At 38.7% G+C, this 25,731-nt stretch overlaps 1 protein-coding gene across 3 annotated transcripts in view; it reads right to left on the reverse strand.

The window, feature by feature from the left end:
- LOC107746049 (serine/threonine-protein kinase MRCK beta-like) overlaps window positions 1-25,731 on the reverse strand; it is an 86,749-nt gene that overhangs the window by 21,653 nt on the left and 39,365 nt on the right. For all 3 annotated transcript variants that reach the window (XM_016560106.1, XM_016560114.1, XM_016560121.1), the window contains exons 4-18: window positions 19,849-19,932; window positions 18,770-18,865; window positions 15,888-16,036; window positions 11,905-11,998; window positions 9,267-9,467; window positions 6,872-7,120; window positions 6,498-6,732; window positions 5,730-5,849; window positions 5,348-5,481; window positions 3,766-4,008; window positions 2,907-3,017; window positions 1,375-1,622; window positions 876-981; window positions 652-776; window positions 373-478 (exon numbers count right to left, since the gene is read on the reverse strand). In XM_016560106.1, coding sequence (XP_016415592.1) covers window positions 373-478; window positions 652-776; window positions 876-981; window positions 1,375-1,622; window positions 2,907-3,017; window positions 3,766-4,008; window positions 5,348-5,481; window positions 5,730-5,849; window positions 6,498-6,732; window positions 6,872-7,120; window positions 9,267-9,467; window positions 11,905-11,998; window positions 15,888-16,036; window positions 18,770-18,865; window positions 19,849-19,932 — 2,301 coding nt within the window. The remainder of the gene's footprint in view (window positions 1-372; window positions 479-651; window positions 777-875; window positions 982-1,374; window positions 1,623-2,906; window positions 3,018-3,765; window positions 4,009-5,347; window positions 5,482-5,729; window positions 5,850-6,497; window positions 6,733-6,871; window positions 7,121-9,266; window positions 9,468-11,904; window positions 11,999-15,887; window positions 16,037-18,769; window positions 18,866-19,848; window positions 19,933-25,731) is intronic.

Raw genomic sequence — 25,731 nt, forward strand, 5'->3', positions numbered from 1 at the left:
GGGAAAGTCACTAATGCCAATCTCCTACAGTCTGTCTTCAACCTCCTTAGAAAAGGATATTAAATCAAATGTGACCTCCTGCACACCTACAACATTAACATGTCACTTCCCTTTAATCAATTTCCATTAGAATTGCTATTTAAAGCGAATCTAATGTTACTGTGCTACGCCTCAAAGGAGTTAGAGAGAGAGCGAGAGAGAGCTTTCCACTGACAAAATTAGAAGTCTCACTCTATCATAACAGATGCCCTATAAATCCCTATAAACTAAAACTGGAGCATAACAGCAGATCAGCTGTTTAACTGGGAGTTCAGTGGTGAAAGCTTGATCATTCCCCTCTATTAATTTTGAATCAAAGTTAGTGATGTTTACCAGCGTTCTGGATCCCAGACTAGAGCTACGCAGAGACTCCAACTCTTCCGTCATCTTGGAGGCCAGAGCCTGAAGGTAGCCACGTGCATCTTTCTCATCGCTCACCCTACAAAACATACACCGCCATAAATTTGTCTATTTGACCACAATGTCACCAAACCAAGACATATATTTTATTGCAACTCCAGATATAATTCACTCAAAAATCCTCCCTTTAAAGTATTTTTGTTGGCCACAAAGGAGCCACATACAAGTGAATGTGAGGGAGGGCTTTCTCACCATTGGATAATCTCAGCGATCTGTGCTTCCCAATGTGCTACACTCTCTTTCTTCGAACCCAGATCCTGGAGCTCGTCCTCCAGCTGCCTGTTCTGAGCCGTCAGCTTGTCCACAAAGTTGCAGAGCTGCAGGGGAGGAGATTTCAGGATCAGTGTCAAGGACTGAATTACTCCAAGAAGTGATACTCAGTGTGGCCTCTTGCAGTATGAAATATGGTGTCCTACCCTGTCTGTTTCTGCGGTGAGTTTACGGTTTTCCTCACTCAGAAGGTGGCGTTCACGTTCATACTTCTCCTTCAGAGCACCCATGGCCTCATCCATCTCGGTTTGTCTGTGGGTATAGAAATAGGTCTGGAATTAGTGATCGATATGCGTTTTTTTTTTTTTTTAATGGCTAAAGACAGCTCTGACAATAATATTTTTGAATATTATTATAATATAGTTTTACAGTTTTTTTTGTGTATTTTTGCTCAAATAAATGCTGCCTTGGTAAGCATAAGAGACTTCTTTCAAAAAATATATTCATTATTTATTCTAAAAAAAAAAGTAGTGTACAGACATACATACATAATAATTATTTTCTTAGATTTAAGCCAATGCTAACAACCTCATTGGGGTTAAATATCAGCCAAATAATCAACCTGGCCAATATATTTGTCTATCACTAGCTGGAATCAAATCTTTTGGTGTCAACCCACAACCTGGACAGGTGAAAGTACAGTACCGCTCTCTCTTGGCCTTTTCCAGTTTGTCTTTGAGCACCAGCAGCTCTTTGTGCAGTGATAGCTGTTGACCCTCAGAGTCGTGGAGCTCCTTCCTCATGTTCTTCAGGTCTGTAGTGTGGCTGGCATCACGTCTCACCAGTTCCTCCTCATAGAACAGCACCTTCTTATCCAGCTCTGACTTCAACTTGGTGAGCTCCTGCTGAGTCTCTGAACTGGGACCTGTGGCACGACCCGTTCCCTGCTTGACCTGAGAAAGAAACAATCTGAGTGAGAGATATCCTGAGACAGCAGAGAATTTAGATATATTAGAGTTATTAACAGTTTAATTTAATACAATTAATTACTTTTAAGCTATTTTAATCGATATACAGCCCTACAATCATATACAAACACACATTATGGAGAGCACAGAAAGAGGAGTGAGCAAAGAGGCAAAGGAGAGAGTCTTCTTGACTTGCACGCAGAAGAAAAAAACATAAAACAAAGGAGAAACATCCTGCTAAAAATAACCCCATAGGATATCCTACACATGGAAGGTGGAAAAAGAAAGACAGGAGGGAAAGCAAGGTGACGTATGAGGTTAACAGTGTGGAAGGCAGAAGAGAGCTAGAAGAAACCCCTGAGGAAGGTAAAGAACAGCTGAATGGAAGAGGAAAATTGGGAGTCTCAAAGAAGCTCTCAAGAACATGCTACATTTTATCCAAAATCTTATTCTGCTTGAAATTAGGCATCTGTATCATATCTGTGCAGTACGGGTTATTTGGGCGATATTAGAGATTTTATTAAAATAAGCATCAGACAATATCATATTTATTTCCTTTATTTTTTAATTTAGTTTACTTTTGTTGTCATCTAAAGGCCCGTTGACACCAAGAACGATAACTGTAACGATAACTATATTAGCGTCCACACCAGCAGAAGATATCGTCTGTTTATTCCAAGCGCACGCTCGTCTGCCGCTTTAAATTCTCGAGCTCGTTATAGCAGGATTGATTCTGATTGGCTGTCAATGTTTTTATTGTTCATCCACTGGAAAAAATCGTTCTGAAAGTGATTCCAACGATATCGTTTCTCTGTGCCTTTATCGTTATATCTGTGGTGTGGACCATTCTTTAATATTGAGAACGATTTTTAGAACTAGATCTTTATCGTTATCTTTACAGTTATCATTCTTGGTGTGAACAGGCCTTAATGCTCACTTAAAATTAATATTTAAAAACAATAATACTTTAATACCACTAGTAAATGTAACCTTTAGCAAATGTAAAAAATGATATCCATTTTTTAATACTGTAAATTATAATGTTATGCCTAAACTCACTTGTAGCATTTAATGTGACTGATTTTAGTTTAGTATTTAATAATCGTTATTACAATCAATAAATAATTTATTTTACTTATACAATTTGGACTGTTCATTTTTTGTTGCGATTTAGTGGTGAAATATGACCCAGACATGTAATCGTGAGATTCACCCATGAAAGATTCACAAGTCAGTAGAGAGGCAGTGTGTGAATGAGTGACCTCTGACCTTGAGCGTCTCCAGCTCACTCTCCAGTTGTTTAGAGTAGACTTCACTGTGCTCTCTGAGCTTGCGCTCCTTAGAGGCTTCGGCACGCGCATCCTCCAGCTGAGACTCCAGCTATTACACACACACACACACACACACACACACACACACACATAAGAAAAACAATCAATATGGGGAAAAAAACTAGGATTTGTATAGACATTCTCATAAACCCTTCAAACTTGACCTAATTTCAACTGCACACACCCCCTTGAGATGCTATGTCTTTGAGCACTAAAAAGATCCTGACATTAAGAACAACAATTTCGTTCGCCCCAAGACACTTCCGCCTTGTGCATGGGAGAAAAAGAAAAGACACATAAAAGAGAAGAGAGTATAAATAGGGGAGGTTCTCAATCCAGCTGCAGTCAGCACTGCGGTCAGTGTCGCCCATCTGGCTCGAGTTAGTCACTGAGGTCCAGAGGAGGTCATGGGGTCCGTGAGGCAGGTCTGCAGGGACGGGAGGGGGCTGGGAACGGGTGTGAAGACATTCCTGCTGTCGTCTAAGGAGATTTGGAGCTGTTGAGCCTGTCTCTCTCTGGAGCGTGACTGATGAACTTCAAAAATGTGGCGCATTCCAAGGCCTTGTTTTCATCTGACTGTGCCCTCCGTCAGCCCCGGAGGTGTTAACATGATGATGCTGAGCAATAAACACTGCACGGCACAGGTTCGGAATACCAGGATGACACATGCAGCGTAAATACGTCTTCCTGATTGAAAGCCCCTTACATTTCATCTCCATTTACTTTAAAAACAGATCCAAAACAGTCATAACATTACAAGATGGGGCCGCGTGACCCCCTTCAATCATGCTGCTCACCTCCTTGCGGGCCTTCTCGGTTTTGCGGATGTCCTGGCGCATGGCGTCGATCTTCTGCATCACCACCTCCATCTCCTCCTCCTTGTCCCGCAGCTGTCTCGACAGACGCTGTTTCTGTGAGCGCAGCTCGGCCATGCGCTCGTTCAGCTCCGAAAACTCCTGCATGGCCAGCTTCCTCTGCTGGTGGGCGTCCTTCAGCTCCTTGGTCTGAGACTTCAGGCGATCCAGAGAATCCACCAGTTGCTGGAAAGGGAGAGCAAGAGAAATGAATGATGAACTGGGATGGAGGGGTGAGATCAGAACACCAGAAGATGTGAAAACGATAGCACTGAAAGAGTGTGCGAGAGGAGCAGTGGAAGGAGAGAACAAGGAAAGAGCAGCTGCGCCTGGAGAGAAAGGACTGAAAAGAGGCTGAGTGAGAAATAGAAATCATCAAGAGGATTGGGAGTTGTGCGCTAAAAGAACGGGACACACGCTCGTAAGGAGAAATTAACACAGACTGAAAACAGGCTGGAATGGTTCTCATATCCCAGCCATGAAGAGCTTCAGCGGGTACGAGCCAACCCAGGGCTCTGGGTCAACAGTCAAGTGGACCGGCTTAACAAACTCGATTAGATAAAAATGTGAAACGCGGTGAGAATCTTGACCTGCCCTGTGTGAGGGGGTGATGACATTAATCTTGATGAAGCGGGCCAGTGTTTATGAACTTCCTGATTGAAGCGGAGGTCGAGGACATGTAATCTTCAGCACGAGGACAGGAGAACTGTTCTTTGCCAATTATGTCTGCAGTCACATAATCTGTTACAGCATGTAATCCGTTTCATGCACAGTATATGACGACACTCATTCTTAATGACATTAATCTTGATGAAGCGGGCCAGTGTTTATGAACTTCTTGAAGAGGACATGTAATCTTCAGCACGAGGACAGGAGAACTGTTCTTTGCCAATTATGTCTGCAGTCACATAATCTGTTACAGCATGTAATCCGTTTCATGCACAGTATATGACGACACTCATTCTTAAGGTGTTCAAGGGATTTTTACATCTCAGTATCTCAGTATTTTACATCTCAGTAGAACAGCAGAGTTGCTGTTCAGTTCAGTTTTTTTAATAATAATTTATTTTAATGACTTAAAACCATACAGCAAGTTCTTTTTAGTGAATCAAACAAATAAAGCTTACAATTTACTGTCCTGAGTTATTTAAATTTAAGACGAACTGCAGGTTGCAGCAGATATTTTCTTTCTTATGGTGACCTACACCTGCGTGCAGCGGATTATTGACAAAGAAAAAACGTAGGGTATATATCTATTGGTTATTAATTGGATTTTAGAGGGTGTATACAATTTCAAAATATTTGTTTCTCAACATACAAAAAGAATCGTTAATGGAACGTTTAGGACTCGTTAGGCAACTGGAATCGTAAAAAGCAACCAGATAGACCTTCTGATTGCCATCCAGGAAGGAATCTGATCAAATGTTTATGGGGCTGAATTTTGTGGGCATAATTTCTCTTACTACAAGAAAGCAGTTCTTACATACAGGAATGGCTGGTTATTCAACTCTCCAGTCACTCATACCTTATGGATATCCTCTTTCTCCTGCTTGAGAGCTTTAACTTGCTTGTCCAGGGCTTTTAGTTTGCTGGAGGAACTTTCAAAGTCCTGTCGAAGAGTCACTGCCTCCTCGAGCTGGTGCTCCAGCCTATCAGAGTCTGGGGAGGGACGAGTCACTCAGAGTTAGCTTGAATGTGGCTGATTAGCTGACACAAATGTCCAGCCAAATAAGCAAATTAGGAAATTCTGATAAGAGGAAGTTGTGTTGACTTGCAATCTTCACACAAAGACTTGTGTGTGATCGTAGTTAATCTATAATGTAGGCGTGTCTGTAGTGCTTTGACATGACTCATAACAGACTTTATCATATCATATATCCACTGGCAATGATTGGGAGACCCATTACCTGCCAGTTTCTTTTTTAGGCGATCGATTTCCTCATTGAGTTTTTTAATCTCTTTATCACGACCAAGTGTGCCGGCCCCACGCCCAGAGCCATGGAGGGACTGAACAGCCTGAGTGGATTCTAGGAAATCATGTGTGGAACAAACAATCAGTAAATACCCAGAATACATTTCACTGATGGACTTACAAAATGAAACAGAACAACTAACACTAAATAAATTGTATAGCAATGGCTTAAAGTGATAATTCACCCAAAAATGAAAATTCTGCCATCATTTACTCACCCTTGTGTCGTTTCAAAGCCACAAAACTTTTGTTCATTTTTAAAACACAAATGGAGATATTTTAATGAAACCAGAGAGGTTTATGTTGCTCCATTGAAAGCCCATTTCACCAAAAAAGTTCATAAAGAGATTGAAACAGTAAAGTACGGTTTAATCCGAGTCTTATGAAGAGACACCTTCACTTTATATGAGGAACAAATTAATTTAGGCTTTTATTCACATGTTCACATGTGCTCAATTCATATGGAATACTTTTACAATGTCTTTATGAACTTTTTGATGTTTTGGTGGAATGGACTTGCAATAAAGGGACAGAAATCTCTTAGGTTTCATTAAAAACATCTTCATTTGTGTTTCAAAGAAGAACAAAAGTCTTCTGGGTTTGAATGACATGAGGGTGAGTAATTGAAGACCATTTTAATTTTTGGGTGAACCAACGCTTTAAATGCTTTCTTTAGATATCAAGTGGAGTTTATGTTTATTACCCTGCAGCTTGCGGTTGAGCTCCTGTTTCTCCTGCTCCAGACAGCGAATCCTCTTCTCAAAGGCTTCCACCGGCAGACCTCCATCCTGGAGATCCTCCCCAGCACCTCCATCCTCCAGCGCCACCCTCCTCACACTGCCACGGTCTGAGAAACAGCTCTCTGTGGTGTAGGTGAAGCCCACGAAGGGCAAGTGCTGCCCGGTGAAACCCGTGTGAGATACTGGGGGAGCGATGTCCTGCAGAGGGAAACGGAAGAAGTCAGAGGTCAAATACAAACAAGAGGGCACTCTAGTATAATCAAGGTTTCAGACTTATGTTGCACGGGGAACCAAAAAAATTCCTTCAATGATAAAAGCATTTCAGAGTTAAACCAACCGGGTTTTTTAGCACATCATCGTCTACATCAAAGTTGGAGGTGTCTGAGGGTGAGCTGACATCAGGGATGTATGGTGCCTCTGTGTTGCGAATGTTCTCCCAGTCGATGCCGGAGAAGAAGGGGTGCTTCTTGAACTCCTCGATGCCATGCTGACCCAACCGACGCTCTCTACTGCAGATCAGCCGCTGGATCAGATCTTTAGCCTCCTCGGACACATCCGTGATGTGAGAGGGGAACTGGAACCGCTCCTAAATAGCGCAAATTAGACCAGTTTACTTCAAACATCAATATTTCCAGATTTTCCACCCTAAACCACTACTCAGGGGTGACCAGATGTGCCGATAAAATTAGGGCAGTCCTGATTTTATGAACCATGTCATGATGTGTCCCAAAGGAGTTAGAGCCGGGATGTTATTTGTCATGATAATTAGCTTAGGCTTTATTTTTACTGGCTTTAAATAAACATTTTCAACTGATTCACTGTGGTTCATGCTTTTTCTGTCATGAGAAATTTCTAAATCCTCAAGATGCAAATGTGTGATTGCAAATGTTAATGTCTGTTTTTCTGTGGTGGGGAACATGTAAATTGGACAAATACCAAAAAACTTGGGAAACGCAGATCTGATACTCAGTATCTGTATCAGCTCTGACGCTGTCATTTTCTGCCGGATCAGATATCGGTCAGACGAGACCGATCCAAATCTGATATTGTGCGTATACTATTCTGTGTTATTACACGGCTCTGTAGAATACTTGATTCTGATTGGTCAGTCCTGACATTCCGAGGTATGTTATCCCTCGATAACAACTGGTGAAAGCTGATAACACAGGCTCAATTATTTAATTATGTCATCCTGGTACTCGCTCTCTTGTTTCATACAAACGCAGCTGCTGTCATTTTGTGATGACTGTTTTGTACACTGTAATGGATTATAGGAACTAACAAGAACTAATAATAACTAACATACTGGTAAGACTTAAACAGTTTTGACTTAAATCAATTATCTTTTATCACCTTAATTATTTATGTGGTGAAATGTTGTGTAATAAGTGGTATGACAGCACCGCATCCCTTCAATGTCCGTCTAGTTTGAACTTGCCGCTTGCTAGCAACTGCTTTCTTCACGGAAGCTTTGCGTTTAAATGTTTCAACTCAAATCAATATTTTGTGTCTACTTATTTACTTATGTGGCAAGTAGTCGTGTAATAAGCAGGATAATGTACATTCGGAGGGGTCTTGTATCACCCTGAAGGGGGTTATTCTGCGATAACAACTGGCTGGATGTACGTGTAAGTTTTCATGCACTATATTCCAAGTGTTCTGAAGTCGTTCCATAGTTTTATGTGAGGTACAGATGAATATTTAAGTCGTTAAATACAATTTCACTTAAACTCTTCTCTCCACTGTGGCTGACTGTCATACTCCATTCAGCATTCAAACTGCATGTCGCGTTCAGTTACGAAAGTCAAGATGTTGAAACTGTCCATGATTATTCAATGTACCTATTTTTATTAGGGATGCACCGATACCGATATTGGTATCGGTATCGGGCCCGATACTGGCCTCCTGTACTCGTACTCGTTAAAATGCCCCGATACCAAACGCCGATACCACACAGCATGTGATAAACGCCATATTCAAACAAAGAAACACTGACAACAGACAGCAGAAAGGAGTTATGGATGTCTACTACGAAGTATATGTATGCAATGAATATAATGTTAAACAGTCAGTATTAACGCCTGTATAGCTGGTGTGTGCGAGCTGATAAACAAAGCACGCTGAGAGGATTGAGCGCGCAGCGGCGCAGATGCGCGAGCTTGTCGAGTGAATATACCTTTCTCACAGACATCACTGGAAAGTTTATAGTTCGGACGGATATGTCAAAAACAAGTAAGTAAAACAATGCACAAGTTACTTAACGGTAGGGAGAGAGAGAGAGAGTGATAAATGAAGTTAACCAGCTAACATTATACATACCCTTTTGGTTTCTGTACCAAATATTTAAAAAATGTACAAATGCAATAAAAATATCGGTATCGGCAAGTACCAAAAATAAAAGTATCGGTATCGGGCGAGTACTGGAAAAAGTGGTATCGGTGCATCCCTAATTTTTATAGATGATCTGTGGATAAAGATCAATGTTTTGCATAAAAGGACTTTATCTTGCTGGAGTTTAGTGCTGTTTCTAAATCATGTTACTTTCTACCAGGTGTCTGTTAGATCACAACACTGGAGTAGAGAGCCCTATCACACAGATATAATACATTACGCATCAATATCTCTCTGTGCTTTGAACTTTTCTACGCGGAGCGCTGCGCGCTGTGAATCAACTCAAAAAAAAAATGGTATTGGTGCATCCCTACAAAAAACACATTGATGAAGCATCTCACCTCGTGGTTCATGATCTTCCCGTAGGTCTCCACCAAGGATTCAGCGTAGAAGGGCGTCTCGCCGTAGAGCATCTCATACATGCAGACGCCAAGAGACCACCAGTCACACTCCGGCCCGTACTTCCCCATGCCGTCCTCCATGGCCTGCAGGATCTCAGGGGAGATGTAGTCCGGGGTGCCCACAGCCACTGATGACCGGACCTGCACAGGGGATGACAGGAAGTGAGGTCACAAACAAGGCTGAATAGGTTCATCTGCAATTTAAAAATTTACATTTTCAGCAAAGATGCATTCAATTGATCAAAAGTGACAGGAAAGATTTCTATGATGTTATAAGATTTATTTCAAATAAATGCTGTTCTTTTGAACTTTCAATTCAAAGAATCTTGGGGGGAAAAAAATCATGGTTTACACACAAATATTAAAGGGGTCATATGATGCTGCTAAAAATAACATTATTTTGTGTATTTGGTGTAATGAAATGTGTTTATGCAGTTTAAGGTTAAAAAAACACATTATTTTCCACATACTGTACATTATTGTTTCTCCTCTATGCCCCGCCTTTCTGAAACGCGTCGATTTTTACAAAGCTCATCATTCAAAAAAAGCGAGGTGTGTTGTGATTGGCCAGCTATCCAGTGCGTTATGATTGGCCGAATACCTCAAGCGTGAGACGGAAATGTTACGCCCCTACCATACTGTGAGAGAAATGAAAAATTGAAATCGCATCATATGACCCCTTTAAGCAGCATAACTGTTTTTAACATTGATAATAAAAAAAAAATGTTTGAGCAGCAAACCAACATACTAGAATGATTTCTGAAGGTTCATGTGATACTAAAGACTCGAGTAATGGCTGAAAATTTTAAAATATAAAATAAAGTAGAAAACAGTTATTTCAAATTAAGATTTCACAATATGGCTATTTTACTGTATTTATGATCAAATAAATTAAGTCTAGGTGAGCATAAGTGGCTTCTTTCAAAAACATTACAAAAAATAAAACATACAAAATACAATTTAAAACCTCACAGACCCCAAACTTCTGCAAAGTAATGTACTTTAAATGAGTGACAACATCTATAAACAAATTAACCAGCAGTGCACAACAACACTACTATAAAGATCTAGAGACATAATATTCACCATGCCAAGTCTTGCTCGATCTTGCCCATAAAACATGTACCATACAAAAGCACTCAAAATATGTCTTGACCCTTCGGTTATTTTGGCAGAATGTTTAATTGCAGAGAAGACGTAAAGAGATAACTGAAGATAAGTTTGAAAGATGTTGAGAGACGCATAAAGAAGGCATCAAGCAACATTACAGACAGCATGACAGACACAAATTAGGGCTTTGTGGCTTTTACTTTAATGTTTGCAAAAACATATCTATACATAAGTGTGCCAATAAACATAGACAAAATGTACTTTTACCAGGTACAATAATACTTACACTGATATTTATTACAACACAACATTTATTTAGAATTTCTTAATTTTTACATTAAATATATGATGCGATTTCAAGTTTTCCTTTCTCTTTGGAGTGTTACAAGCTGATTGTGCATAGATAAGATCCCTGAAGTTGCAAAGACTAAAGTCTCAAAACCAAAGAGATATTCTTTATCAAAGTTAAGACTCTGCCACGCCCCCCCTAAAACGCTCGTTCTAACACGCCCCCACATATCTACCTCACCATGTGGAAATATTTGCATAATGCCGCCCAAATGTGCACCAAGCTTTCATTTCCTGCTGAAAACTGCTGGGAGCCTTTAAAGCTTCTCTTATGCTAAAAACGGCTGGTTTATAAGCACTCCTCAAGTTCTCATTACAAGATGATGCATTTTCAAATGCATGTTATAACCGCATCAAACTTACAGCACATGTAGAAATAAGATTGTGTGGAGCAATATTAACTGTGAACGGTTCACAATTTTGGTCTTATTTCGAATAATCACACAAAGATCTCCTGTACTCGACATCTAAATATAGGAGTAACATCTACAAATATGCAGGGATCTGTTCAGTTGGTGTGGAACACAGGGGCCAGTTGCATAAACACAGCCGCTATGTTAAGACTGTGTTTTAAGAACTAGTTTGACCAACTAGTAGCTAGCCAAGAGGTAATCAGATCTACTTTTTGGATTCAAATTAGACCTCCCTTTTTATAGCTGACTTTACAAAAGTTCTGACCAGTCTTAAAGAAAAAAAAATTAGATGACTATCTTTTTAAGACTAGTCTAAGCAGTTTATGCAACCGGCCACAGCACATATGCAGCTGAAAAACTAAAGCCTCGCTTTTCCCTTTTACTGTACATGCTGCTGGCACAGAGGACACACACACACAGAGCAGTAGATAAAAGCTGTTTTGGCCTTGGTCTTGTTATCAGTGTGCTATGGTGACTCAGTCTGTGAGACAGAGGGGTGGGCAGCGACGGGCCTTTCTAATTAGCCCTCCCCTTCTAGGCCAGCAGGGCCAAAAGCAGCTCTATTAATGTCAGGAGCAGAGAGAGAGGAGAGGGCAGGGGCAGTGCTTTCACCCAACAGATGGAGACCACCCTGCAAGGATGACAGACGGACTCTGGTTTTAGATCGACACTTGAGTTCGAAGTTGAGCCCTTTATCACATACTCACCGTGCCATCTTGCATCATCTTCAGGCAGGAGCCGAAGTCAGCCAGACGGATGTGACCATTCATGTCCAGTAGCACGTTGTCTGGTTTTATGTCCCTGTGAGAACAGGAAACACAACATTTAAGCATGAAATGACTCAAGAGGAGCTTTAAAAAGCAGTGGTTCTTAACCAGCTTTGCTTCAGGACTTCAGGATTTTACATTGGACATCAAGTGATGACCCAAATCCAAATTGTTTAGCACAAAAAAATGTCAACAAAAATAAAAGATTGGTAACTATTAATATTAAAACGAACTGCATTGGCCCTATAATACGTAAAATTATTAACCTCACTTATAATGACCAGGAAAATCGACAATTTTGGTTTCTAAACGTCTCTCAAAATTCGGTGGTTTCATACTCTCAGTAGTTGCACAAACACAATGTGGTCAGCGGGAAACCATGTTTATCTTCATTGCATGTTAACTTGTATTTAATGAAGTCTCTAGGTCGTGTCATTTTTCTTCTAAACCATCTGTAGTTTTGGTTTTCGAGGATGAAGGTATATCATGCATCCTGTCCAGGTTGGCATCCGGCTTATTTGCCTAGATTATATTTAATGGCTGATGAATCTGCTCAAAAATAATGGGCATCACTTTACAATAAGGTTTAATTTGTTAACTTTGTTCATTTGTTTGTAATTTCACCGAATACATTTAAAATAAATTAAACATGTTGTTAACATTTGTTAATATGCTGTGAACAAACGATTAAAAACTGTATTTTATTAACTAACATTAACAAAGACTAATACATTCTAAGAAATATGTACACTACAGTTCAATAGTTTGGGGTCGGGTAAATTTTATTTTTTTGAATGAAGTCACCCAGGCTGCATTTATTGGATCAAAATGTTTTCTATTTTAATGTATTTTAAAATGTAATTTATTCCTGTGATGGCACAGCTGAATTTTCAGCTGTCTTCAGTCTTTCCAGTCTTTAGTGTCACATGATCTTAAAGAAATCATTCTAATATGCTGATTTGTGCTCAAAAAATATTTCTTATTTATAATCAGTGTTGTGCTGCTTAATATATGTGGAAATTACGATATAGTTTTTTTTAACATTACTTTAATGTATTAATTACTGTATTTAAATGAATTAATTTCTTTGAAAGAAAAAATACAAATCTTACTGAACTGAACCCAAACTTTTGACTGGTAGTTTAGATATCATTAGTTCATGTTAGCTAATGCAAGCATTTTGCACTCACATTGCACTGTGAGGTATTACTACTCCAGTGGGCAACCCACTCTGCGGCTGCTCTCCAGAGTGGCTGTTTCTCCATGCCCAGCCATGACCTGCCTTTGTTCACCCTCCCCCCTTCACACACACTCAGTCCCTGTCTCTCGACGACTGGGCCTCACACACAGTGCCCTCTGATTCACAGCCCTGGCACCATGGCGAGCACAGCGGGTACAGAGTAAACATGATGTCAAAACTCATCACACACACACACACACCATTCACAACCTCACTGGGTGTCAGTATAAGCACGAAGGGTTGTACTCATGGACACGTGTGTTTACGAGCGCTAGCATGACTTTAGTCAGCTGCTTTGGCCTGACAAGCTGGTTACTATAATTGAGAATGATGGGATGTGTTTAAAAGGCTGTTATGATTGGTTGGGGGAATAGAGTTAAAGGCATAGTTCATTAATTCACCCTCACGTCAATACAAACCTGTATGACTTGTTTTTGTCAATGAGACACAAAAACAGACGTTTGAAGAAAGTTAACGCTGCCCTTTTCCATAAAATGAAAGCTGAAGGGAACTGATGTTACAAAAAACATCATAGAAGTAGTAAAAATAGTCTAATTTTTTTGTTTAATTAATGCACTTTAATCTAAATCTTCTGAAGCAATATGATAGTTTTATGAGAGAAAGAGACTGAAATCTAGGTTATTCGCTAAAAATATTGCTCGACAACAGTAGCCGTTCATATTCATTGTATGGAAAAGACCAGCGTGAATTTTCTTGCTAGGGTCACACAATTTGGGTGAAAAAAAAAAAATCTAATTGCGATTTTTTTTTTGTTAAAAATTGATATCAATATGACTATAAAGTATATTTATATGACTTTAAATATTATTATTATTATTATTTTAAAAAATATTACACAAAATAAGAAATATTCCTATTGTAATTTAACTGTAAAATTAAAAAAAATCGAGAATAAGAAAAAAAATCTCTCTTACAATAAAATACAGTAAAACTGGAAAATAATACGAATATGTGTCTTAATTTCCTTAATGTTCAAACAGAAGAACCATTGAGCTTTTACTGGCGCATTTTGCAGTTCCAAAGTTATATGTAACCCAAACTCTGAGCAAATGCAGAGTTTGTTTGGAGCAGCATTTACTGTGAAACGTGGTGCTTGGAAACACTAAAAACACCAGATCATGAGCTGCTTGTGTGTAAAAGTACTGCGCTTCACTCAAAAGCAGTGCATGTATTCATTTAATTAAATCATAGCTTTTGTAGTTCCATAATCACACTAAGCAATATCACTATTACGGTCTTATTTTGATTCATCCAGTGCTTACATTCGGCTAAACATTTCCTTATGGGTTGTATATAATGTGAGGGAGAGTAAATGTTCAGTTTTTGGTAAATTACCTCTTTAACGTCGCTACTGTATCAGAGGTGAAGCCTTCACAAGCTTCCACAGAAGGAAGGAAGAGGGGGCTCAGCTGGACCGGATGGCAGTCCAGGACAAGCAGCCAGGAAGAGGCCCCTGAACCTGAACAGATCTGCAGCCCAGAACACCACAACCATCTGCGGCCATTTCATTAAATGTTTCATGTGGGAGTGGACATGTGGGTGAGGTGCTGTTGATGTCCAGTGCACCCATCACTCACACAGGGGTAATGACCAATCTGCCTTGCTTGCGAGTACGTTCATACACTGGGGCAGAATCCTACATTGGGCAAATTTTGTTTGGGCATATCGTTTTGTCTGGATCCAGTCTTGTGTTAAAAAACCTGACTATCAGCGCACATCACTGCTTATTCTGGCTAAAAACGGCCCACTTGAACAGAAAGGGGTTATCTGATATTTAAAGTGACCAACCACAGTTTGCTTTTTACAGACTTTTAGGGAATGGTAAATCAAAAACTTGTATATACAGTGGGGAAAATATTTATTTGATCCCCTGCTGATTTTGTAAGTTTGCCCACTTACAAAGAAATGAAGGGTCTGTCATTTTTATGTTAGGTTTATTTTAACGTATAGAGACAGAACACCAACCAAAAAAATCCAGAAAATACACATTATATAAAGGTTAGAAATTGATTTGCATTTCAGTGAGTGAAATAAGTATTTGATCCCCTACCAACAAAGGCAACAAAGGAGTGGCTCAAGAAGAAGCACATTAAGGTCATGGACTGACCTAGCAAATACACATTATATAAAGGTTAGAAATTGATTTGCATTTCAGTGAGTGAAATAAGTATTTGATCCCCTACCAACCAGCAAGAATTCTGACTCCCACAGATTGGAACACAGATTAGTCCTGCCACTTTAAGAAGTTACTCCTAATGTCAGCTTGTTAGGTGTATAAAAGACACCTGTCCACACAACTCCTAGAACAAAGCAAAACCTTGCTGAGAAGACCAGCATGAATGCCCAGGATTATATCCTAGTATCCCAACTCCTAGGTCATGGGTTCGATTCCCAGGGAATGCATGAGCTGATAAAAAAAAAAAATGTATGCCTTCAATGCAATGCAAGTCACTTTGAGTAAAAGCATCTGCCAAATGCATAAATGTAAATGTCTGGGCTGGTTTAGGCTGGTTTGGTGCCGGCCTACCAGCATGATCTTTGTGGTAAACTTTTTGGCTAAGAAATTCCTGCTGGTTAAAGCTAATTAAGAATCAAGTCTGCGTTTGATTCTCACTTGGTCTTTAATTCTCCCTTCACACACACAAACACACTATCATGTCACCTGTGTACGTAGCGTTGCTGATGGATGGAGTGGATAGCGAGCACCATCTCTGCCACATAGAACTTGGCCATGTCCTCCGGGAGTCGGTCCTCAAATTTACTAAGCAAAGTCAGCAGGTCGCCTCCCACATAATAATCCATCACCAAGTACTGCAGGAGGAGACAATATCATCTCTTATCACACAACACCATTCAATTACACAATCACTGACTCAGCACTTCATAATATCAACTGAACAACATCAAAGAGTAGAATGATTAACAAATATTTATCACACAACCACACAGAATGCACTGCGACCTATCCTCCAGTACTCTGTATTAGTGTGATTGAGGGTTGTGCTATCAGAGGTTGCGCTACAAATAATCATCATCAGTCACTCTGATAAACATGACATTTTCATCGTGGCCAATTTTTCAATGCATCACTTCATTGATAATTATTTAAACATTATATAATTAATTACATATTAATTACATGAACTATATATGGCTTAGAGATTTTATCTAGCTTGCTTACCTTAAATACACCAAAAATAGACGTTATTTATGCATTCACAGTGTTGTTATTGTTAACTAAAACTAAAACTATTAAAAATAGCTTTTGTTAATTGAAATAAAGCTGAAATAAAGATAAAAATATATAAATATTAGATCAAAAACTAGGAAAAATTTCTAATTATTGTTTAAAATATTTACATGGCTAAAACTGAAATAAGATTAAATGAAAGCTAAATAGAATTAATAATATAAATATTAATAAATGAGAAAAGCATGTAAATTCACAAACTTAAACTAAAATTTAAATTAAAATGAAAAATAAAATAATAATAATAAAGCTAACATAAAAATTAGAGCTAGGCAAGTTAATGCATTAATTAACACCAACAATTATTTTATCGCACATTAACGCAGTTTTTATTATTATTATTTTGAAAGTCCGTTGCTCACTGGCTCTGAATACACATACAGACAAACCATGGGTCACAGGAGGGGTGGGATGTTGATCAGTACTGGTTTGGGATGGGCGTATTCATGCGTCTCAACCAATGAAAGCATTTGGGGTGGGCCTAACACCATGTCTACACCAGACGTGAGCGGCGCTACAAAATACTATATAACCCATTATAATCAGTGATGCTGTATACACTGGATGCGGCGCGACACGACACAACAAATCTGACAGTAAACTGCTGCCTCGTTCTATCTATTAGGGCTGTTGCGATAACCGCAATATCGCAATACCGCGCTATTGACGAGCAAACCGCAGAGGAATGCAAGAACCGCAGCAACCGCGATTTTTCCATGTTTTATTTTTTCGTAAGGTTATGCCCTTCTCGTTTGACACTTCATGCATGTGGACGGAATATTAAACAAGTTAGTAATGATAACATAATGTGTACCATGCTGATTTGTACAGAGGCTCCTAAACAGCCTAAACAGACAGTGAATGAGAGAGAGATCGACTGAGCGCGTGCGATTACTTGCGTCTGTCCTCCAGGCCGAGTCATATATATTTGTGAAAAGTATATTTATGGCGGTAAAACCGCATACCGCGCTATTGAGCCACTCAATATTACCGCGAGGGAAATTCCCTCACCGTGACAGCCCTACTATCTATGACACAAAATTTAAATGATTTGCAACGGTCGCTTTTTCGTGTGACGCGTCCAGTCATTGTAGACAGACTTGATGTTGCGGCGTGGTGCGACAACTGTCGCATGTGTATAGGATCGCAACGAATGACGGCACGCATGATTTGTCGTGTCGCGCCACATCCAGTGTAGACAGCATAACTGATTATAATGGGTTCTATAGTATTTTATCGCGTTGCACCACACGCGTCCGGTGTAGACATGGTGTCAAGACGCACCATCACAAGAATACACAAATTATATGAAAAGGAGGTTTTAATTGATTACATTAATGTAATGTAAAATAATTTTTGTTCATACAGCATTACTTTTAAAATAAAAGTGCACAATACTGTACTGTTGAATTCATTATTGAATTTTGCGCATAACAATGCGATTAATCACAGAAAAATCATGCGATTAAAAATTGTAATAGTTGCCCAGCACTAATAAAAATACAATATTAAGAAATATTACTATAGCATATGAATACTACAAAAAAAAAAACACACATTTAATTACTACTAATAATTTAGATTATGATTTATATAATGTTCGAGATGTTTAGGTCTAAATGGATTTTGACTTGAGTAGGGCTGTGCGATTAATCGAAATCGAATCGAAATCGCGATTTGAGACGTTGCGATTTGCTAATCGCAAAGCCTGCGATGTGGATGCGATATTACTCTGTTCCAGAGCATATGCATGACTGCCTGCCTTGAGTTGCAGTCTTACTTGCCCTGGGCAAGAGTGAGCGCACCTCCGTTCTCCCCAATCAGCACTACTCTAGCCAACTGCGTAAACATCCACCATAAAAAATTTTTTTAAAAAACGGGACGGGAGAGAGACAGAGTAGGATTATGGCGTCTACTGGGTCAGATCGATAGTTAGGCAAATTAAAACTAAAGAAAACCGTATGCAACTTAAGCTTCGAAATGACAGACAACGAACAAGTAATGGTTTAATGGAAACTAAGAATTTCTGTGATGGTTTCTATTGTTTTTTTCAGCAGGGTAATGATACCCATACTGTGCTGCACATTATTGACAATATTGAGCTGAAGCTTGACTTTGCAAATTTAAAATCGCAAATCAAATCGCAATCGCAATATCTGTCAAAAAAATCGCAATTTGATATTTCCCCCCAAATCGCACAGCCCTACTGTTGAGGTTTTAAAACTCACTAAATGACAGCTAACCTTCAGTTACGTCTGATGAGCATAAGTGTATGTAAGGATGAAGACACATACCAGGTAGTTGTCATCCTGGAAAGCGTAATGCAGAGTGGTGATCCACTGGCAGTCTCCATTCACCAGGACGTTCCTCTCTTCTCGGAAACAAGCCGTCTACATGAGATGCAAGTCGACTTATTACATCAAAACATTCAAAAACAATATTTTGTTATATCCTACACTGTGCTTTGACAACTTTATAAAATAACATTGACACAGCAACCCAGTACCTGAATTTGAAAGCAGATTCCTCTATTTTGGTTTAATACTGAAGAGCTTTGAGTTTCTGTGTGTCTAGGCTTTTTTTTTTTTTTACTATGTCCCTCATTTTCAATTAATTGTGGAGCCATAGTTTTTAGAGATCCAGAATGAATGGGTAACTCATACATTAAATTAAACTGCATCCACCTGCAGTAATGATGTACATGGCTTTCCCATTTCAGATGTTAGTCTTAGATCTTATATCTGTTTGAATTGGGACTCTAGACAAGTGAGGAGGAATAAAAAGAGCCCAGTGAAGCTCAAAGAGGATTACTGACAAGCCCAAGTGACAAAAGTACTCCTGACATGCCTCTGGGAGGCCCGTGGGCACTGTCAGGACTGATCGGGCTGAAACTGGGGCAAGAAAGAGATAGAGTAGAAAGGAAAATGACCTTGCACTCCTATAGATTTCAGTAGAGAGGGTTTGATTGCAGTCATCGAGCTATTAGGAAGAGGCTTGGTACTGGCTATATGTAAGATATGGGAGTATGCTACGGAGACCTAATGGAAAGACCAAGACTAGCAACTCTGGGGTCACTGGTTCTTACAAACAACATGTCTTTAGTTGCCAAATTACAGAATTCATTAAACTCATTCATTGAACTCATTAAAAAGAACCTGTTCATAAGAGTCATTTGTTCGTGATTCATGGCTGACACACTAGTCATATTTGCATTCATCTGATGAAACCATATATAAATGCATATAAAATTCATATTTTTGCTGGCAGCTACTTTTTAAAATGTTAGATTTATTTTCAACACCATTTTAGTTGCAGCCTGAAGCCCTGAAAAATGTAACATATGATAATGAGCCATGAACAGAAATCGGTTTACCTCGGCCCTCTTCAGCATTTCCCACTTGTTCAGGATCTTCATGGCGTAAACACGCTCGGTGTGTTTCATCTTCACCACTGCAACCTAGACAGATGAGATGAGGAGTTAGCCAATGGATACAAGCAACATTAAAAGTCAGCATGATTTAGAGGCTGTGTAGGGAATTTGACCATTTTTATTTTCCTCATTTATTCATCGCATGCTCTTGTGGCCCACTTAAATTGAAACTCCACAGGGAAAGAAACTCTCTGAATGAGATGCTTTTGATCTCTGATGCCTCTGAAAATCAGAAAAAGGAAAAGCTGAGACTTAAGACTGCTGACTTTTTGCCAAAAAAGTGAGATGGCACTGAAGAACCGGTTCATTTAGGCCATATGACTGTAGAGCATCAAAAAATGTCAAGGGTGACTAAGGTCTTCCCTGCAGGGGGAGTGACTCAATATTAGGAAAGGGACAGGTTGGAAAGGTGTGTCTTGTTGGATGTTATTCATGTGGGGTGGGGACAGCAAACACCCTGCCTGAAGAAAGACACACCAGTCAGGGAGGAGACGTATGAATGCAGACATAATGCAGTGAGGGACTGTGATATTAGTGACTGACATAAGAAGACAACATAAGATAACTTGTTACCAAGGATTCAAAACCAAACAGACAGGAGCAGTTCATAATGTTTAATGAAACTCTTTTAAAATAATTAGCAATGTGTGTTAGGCTCATGACTCAAAGGAACAGTTCACTCAAAAATGAATTGTACTTTTTTTTTTTTATCACAAACCCATATTACTTTATTTTGTACTTGGAAGACAAAAGAGAATATTTCAAGATTTTTTTTTGCTCACAATACTTATTTCCACACACTGAATTGTAGTGCCTAAATTGTCACCAAGCTGTTGTTTGTCCAAAAAATGACTCTCAATCCAGACTTAAAATGTTTTTGTCTCTTCTGTTTACCAAGGCTCAGTAATACTGTAAAAACAGTAATACTGTGAAAGATTAAAAATTTAAATAACTGTTTTCCATTTTAATATATTTTTAAATGTCATTTTAAAAAGCTGAATTTTCAGCAGTCATTACGCCAGTCTCAGTTTCACATGATCTTTCAGAAATAATTGTATATGCTGATTTGATGCTTATTATTATTAATGTTAAAAAGATAATTTTAATGCTTAATATTTTTTGTGGAAACTGAAATACGTTTGTTTTTAGGATTCTTCATTCATAGAAAGTTCAAAAGAACATCATTTAATTGAAATAGAAATCATCCACAACATAATAAAATGGCTTTACTGTCACTTTTGATCAATTTAATGCATTCTTGCTGAACAAAAGTATTATTTTCTTTAAAAAAAGAAGAAAAAAAATCCTTATTGACCCCAAACTTTTGAACAGTAGTGTACATATGGATGGACCAATTTTATTGAGAATTTTTTATTTTTTTTAAAAATCCTTTAGGAAGTGTGGCATCCAGTACACAGAACAGAGCTGCATGAACATTCCTCGAAACATCTCCTTTTTAAGAAGTCATATGAGTTTGGAATAGCATAAGAATAAGCTCATTTCTGTGGAAAATAAGCCTTTAAACAGAGCAGGAGCTGTTAGTGAATCTACAATATAAACATCTCTGTGAGAATTCATTGTTTCCCCTATGACTTTTAAACATAAAACTCTGCGCGTGACCAATGTTATTCTGCTATCTTCTGTCCACTGGCTACTTGTGACCGTCCAGACGGCTAATGTTAAGTGGAGTCATGAATTTCCCTGTACTTTGCCTTGCTGCTCGGGACACATCACATGATGCGTGTTTACCCTCAGTGGAGGAACAGTGTTCCCCTCACGTGGACCCACACCCGCATACCTGCCCACAGCACAATGTGCTGCTTCAGCAAAGAACACAGTGCTAACTTTGCATACTACGGGCAAATTATGAGCCCTGCTACTGTTTTCTGCTTTTCGACCCCCTTTGATGTTCTCGGGAGTGTGTTTGAGCATGAATCAAAGTATTTGAAACTTTGAAACAAAGTATACATCCACGTTGACGACAAAACTCAAACAGAGGCTTAATCACACAAATGCTTCTTATCTGTAAGGCTCCTAACCGCAGCAGATAACTGACCTCATTACAAAAACAAACCAAACCCTGAGTGCTCAGAAACCCCCCAATTCTTCCTCTCTCTGTGTCTCCTGTCCTCTTTCCCTCTCCTTTTTTAGACACATGTTTCCACAAAGGCAGTCGGTTTGACCTGATTGAAAATGCTGGGGAGGTCCATGGAGAAGGAGAGGGAGCAGGTGACCAAAGTGGACACTGCAATGCGATTGTCACCAACACACTCGTGTCCAAAGGAGAGAACATGTACGTAAGCCATAAGGTCCTAGGGGATCAAAGTTCAGAGTTCACAGAGTGATTCTGACGTTCAGATCTATACAGTGTGGTGGGTGCTAAGCAACCGTGCAACCCTGAGGACAAGGAAGGGGTTGCATCACTCTGAATATACAATGTAAAATTCAAAACTGGCTTTGGGCCTTAATTACGCAACAAGTGTGATAAGAACTCAATAACACAAATGTGTAATATTGGTCCAGTTAGAGGAGTAGTTCAGATTTTTTACTTGCCACATTTTCACTTTCGCTCTAAACATTATTGAAAAAAATAAAATAAAAAAAAATAGAATTAAAAAAAAAACCAAACAAACAGTAAATTAATAAAATTATTTTGAATATTTTTTTGATATATAATATATTATATATATTTTTTTTTATTCTTATCTGCATTTTTTATTATATCATAAAAAGCAAAATAAAAATGAATTAAAATAAAATTTGCAAAAAATTATAAAATAAAAACAAAAAATAAAACGTTTGCTGAAAAACTATGGCATATGGTGCAGATCATCATGGCTTTCTAATATTCATCCTATTATACCTGATAATTCCAAGATGGTCATAAGTTACTCTGGATAACTTTACTCTGAGTAATTTACCATGAGTAAAATTCATAAAACAATAACATTCTAAATAAATGAATGAACAAAAATGAAAGACAAGTTAAATGTTAAAAATATGTGACCAATTAAAGACAATACTGCTGAAACAAGAGCGTAAATAAGGCAAGTGACAGTCCTATGAATTAGACCAACACCCTCTCACACTGGTCCTGGGCCATCGGACCATTCCAATCAAACAGTGCTGGCAGCCTTTGGATTCCATAGTATGGAAAAAATAAATACTATGGATGTCAATGGCTACCAGCATCTGTTTGCTTACCAACATTCTTCAAAATATAATCTTGTGTGCTCAACAGAAGAAAGAAACTCATACACACTTTGAACAACATTAGGGTGAGTAATCTATCCCTCTTTAGCCCAGTGAAAGCTGGAAAACACTGATCTAAACAGTCTCATACCTTTAAATCCAAAAAAAAAAAAACTTATTGCAAAATCAGTATCAGTAGGTTCTTTGAGATAAATTACAGCATTCTTTTTGTTATATACCAGATTTGATTTTGGACAAGCCAATGTCAAATAATAACACTATTCAAGACGCTTTGGGGACATCACAAGCCCTGCAATAAAACACGGAACTTCTGCCAGAGAAATGAATAAACTCTATATTAGGACCAGCGTGTGGGTCTGTGAATCCATCTTCAGCCTGTAGTTGGCAAACTATCTTAATTATGTCAGTATACCTTCAGAGAACAGAAGCTACTGTCTTCTCTAAATCAATATGGAGGACAGGGTTTGGTGTACTTTGACCTAATCATTCTCTACATCAGTGATTCACTGCACTCAATACGACAGATAATCAGCGCTCATCCTCAACACGTAGAGCTCTCACTCTGTAGCAGTCATTACTGGCGGTTTTGTCTGACCTGTAGTGACTCACTGTGACGTTATGTAAAAAATGTCTGCATCAGTCTAGTTCTCCTTGATTCCCCTCCCTGTTCCATGTTTTTCATTTTTGTTCTATTCAACAGAATAATTATTCAGAGTCTCAGGTGAGGCAAAAAGGAGTGCCATTTAAGTATGCGTCAACCACTAGACTCTACCACAAAAAGCTAGTCTTTCAAGGGACAGTTCTGTCAAAATAAAAATGCGGTCATCAAATACACTCAATCAAATACACCTACAATGTCTTTACAAACCCAGATGACTTTCCTTTTCCAAAATGGACTGCCAAGGTCCAAAAATGACAAAGTAGCATAAAAGTAGCTATATGACTTGAGAGCTTTATTTAAAGTCTCCTGAAATCATAGATTATCATTTCACTTTGGCAAATTAAATCTTGTATTGCTGATCATTTGATACATTGATGATACATTGATGAACCATTTAGATTCCTATTTTAACAATTCACGTGTAGCACTAAAAATTATTTTAGTTTTCCATGGTTTCATTTATTTAGAAAAAAAAAAGTAAAAAAATTGACATTTATTGGTAAACTGCAATAACATTGGCTATGATGTAATGGTAGTGACAGATCTTTTCATTTCATGCAGACTTAAAGGGATAGTTCACCCAAAAACAAAACTACCCCAGGATCTACTCATCCTCAAACCATCCTAGGTGTACATGACTTTCTTCTTTCAGACGAATACAATCAGAGTTATATTAAAAAATGTCCTGGCTCTTCCAAGCTTTATAATGGCAGTGAATGGGTGATATTCAATAGGCCAATAGAAGTCCAATAAAGTGTGTCCATCCACAATAAAAAAGCACTCCACATGGCTCTGGGGGTTAATAAAGGCCTCCTGAAGTGAAGCAATGCATTTGTGTAAGAAAAATATCCATATTTAAAACTTTATAAACCATAATCTCTAGCTTCCGCTAACTGCCGTACGCGTGTACACGAGAGAGTGGCGTTTAAGTGGATGACGTAGGACGTATCCGTCTGAAAGAAGAAAGTCATATACACCTAGGATGGCCTGAGGGTGAGTAAATCATGGGGTAATTTTCATTTTTGGGTGAACTATCCATTACAATTTTTTTCAGCTCTTAATCAACAAATATTGTATGGCTTCAGAAAACTGGTAATATAGTGCAAGAGTTGTATGGATCACTTTAAAGGTACTTTTATGGTGATTTTGCAACCTTACTGAAGACTGAAAGCTTATTCTGTGCTCATTTTCTGACTACAGTCTATGGTCAGAAAAATGGTGCTTTTTGTTATTCTTGTAACTCGACCATTCTCATTTTTATTGTATGGAAAAGAGCAGCTTGAATACTCTGTTAAAGGGGTCCTATTATGCTTTTTCACTTTTTGAATTTTAGTCAGTGTGTAGTGTGTATGTTTGGGCATAAAAAAGATCTTCAAACTTACAAATCTCAAAGTCCACTCCAAAGGGAGATATTTCGTTTTTAAAAAATCCCTTTTCAAGAACTACAACGAACAGCTCGTTTGGACTACAGCGTTTGTTTTCTGGGTTTTGTGAGATCACAAAGCGGCCCATTAGAATATCATTAAAATAATTCCCGCCTATGGAAATTCGAATGGTTGAGGGGTGGGGTGGGGCGAGGTCGTGGTTAGAACGCTTGGTTGAGTGCATCAGACAAGACGACGACGACGAAGAAGTGCTGCTGTAGCCTCAAGTTTTCGCAAGTTATTACACATGCACTTGAATAATTATGTAAATATGTATGTTACAATTATGAAAATATTTTTATAATAAATTGCTGACAGTACAATACTGGACAATGATGTAATCTGCAGAATTTACACTTCAATTATGAGACTACAGTGCTTCCCATACATTGAGTGCGGGTGTTTTTATATCACTGTATTTCTGAAGGAAACCGACTGTCTTCAGAAAATTGGATGATTGTAATGTCCCTTGCACGTAATGTCTGATAAAGCAGTGTTTTTTGAGCGGAGCGCTGCTTTGTGTACAGC

The sequence above is a fragment of the Sinocyclocheilus rhinocerous genome, unplaced genomic scaffold (assembly GCF_001515625.1).
Source record: "Sinocyclocheilus rhinocerous isolate Xijiao unplaced genomic scaffold, SAMN03320098_v1.1 scaffold40, whole genome shotgun sequence".
Taxonomy (NCBI): domain Eukaryota; kingdom Metazoa; phylum Chordata; class Actinopteri; order Cypriniformes; family Cyprinidae; genus Sinocyclocheilus; species Sinocyclocheilus rhinocerous.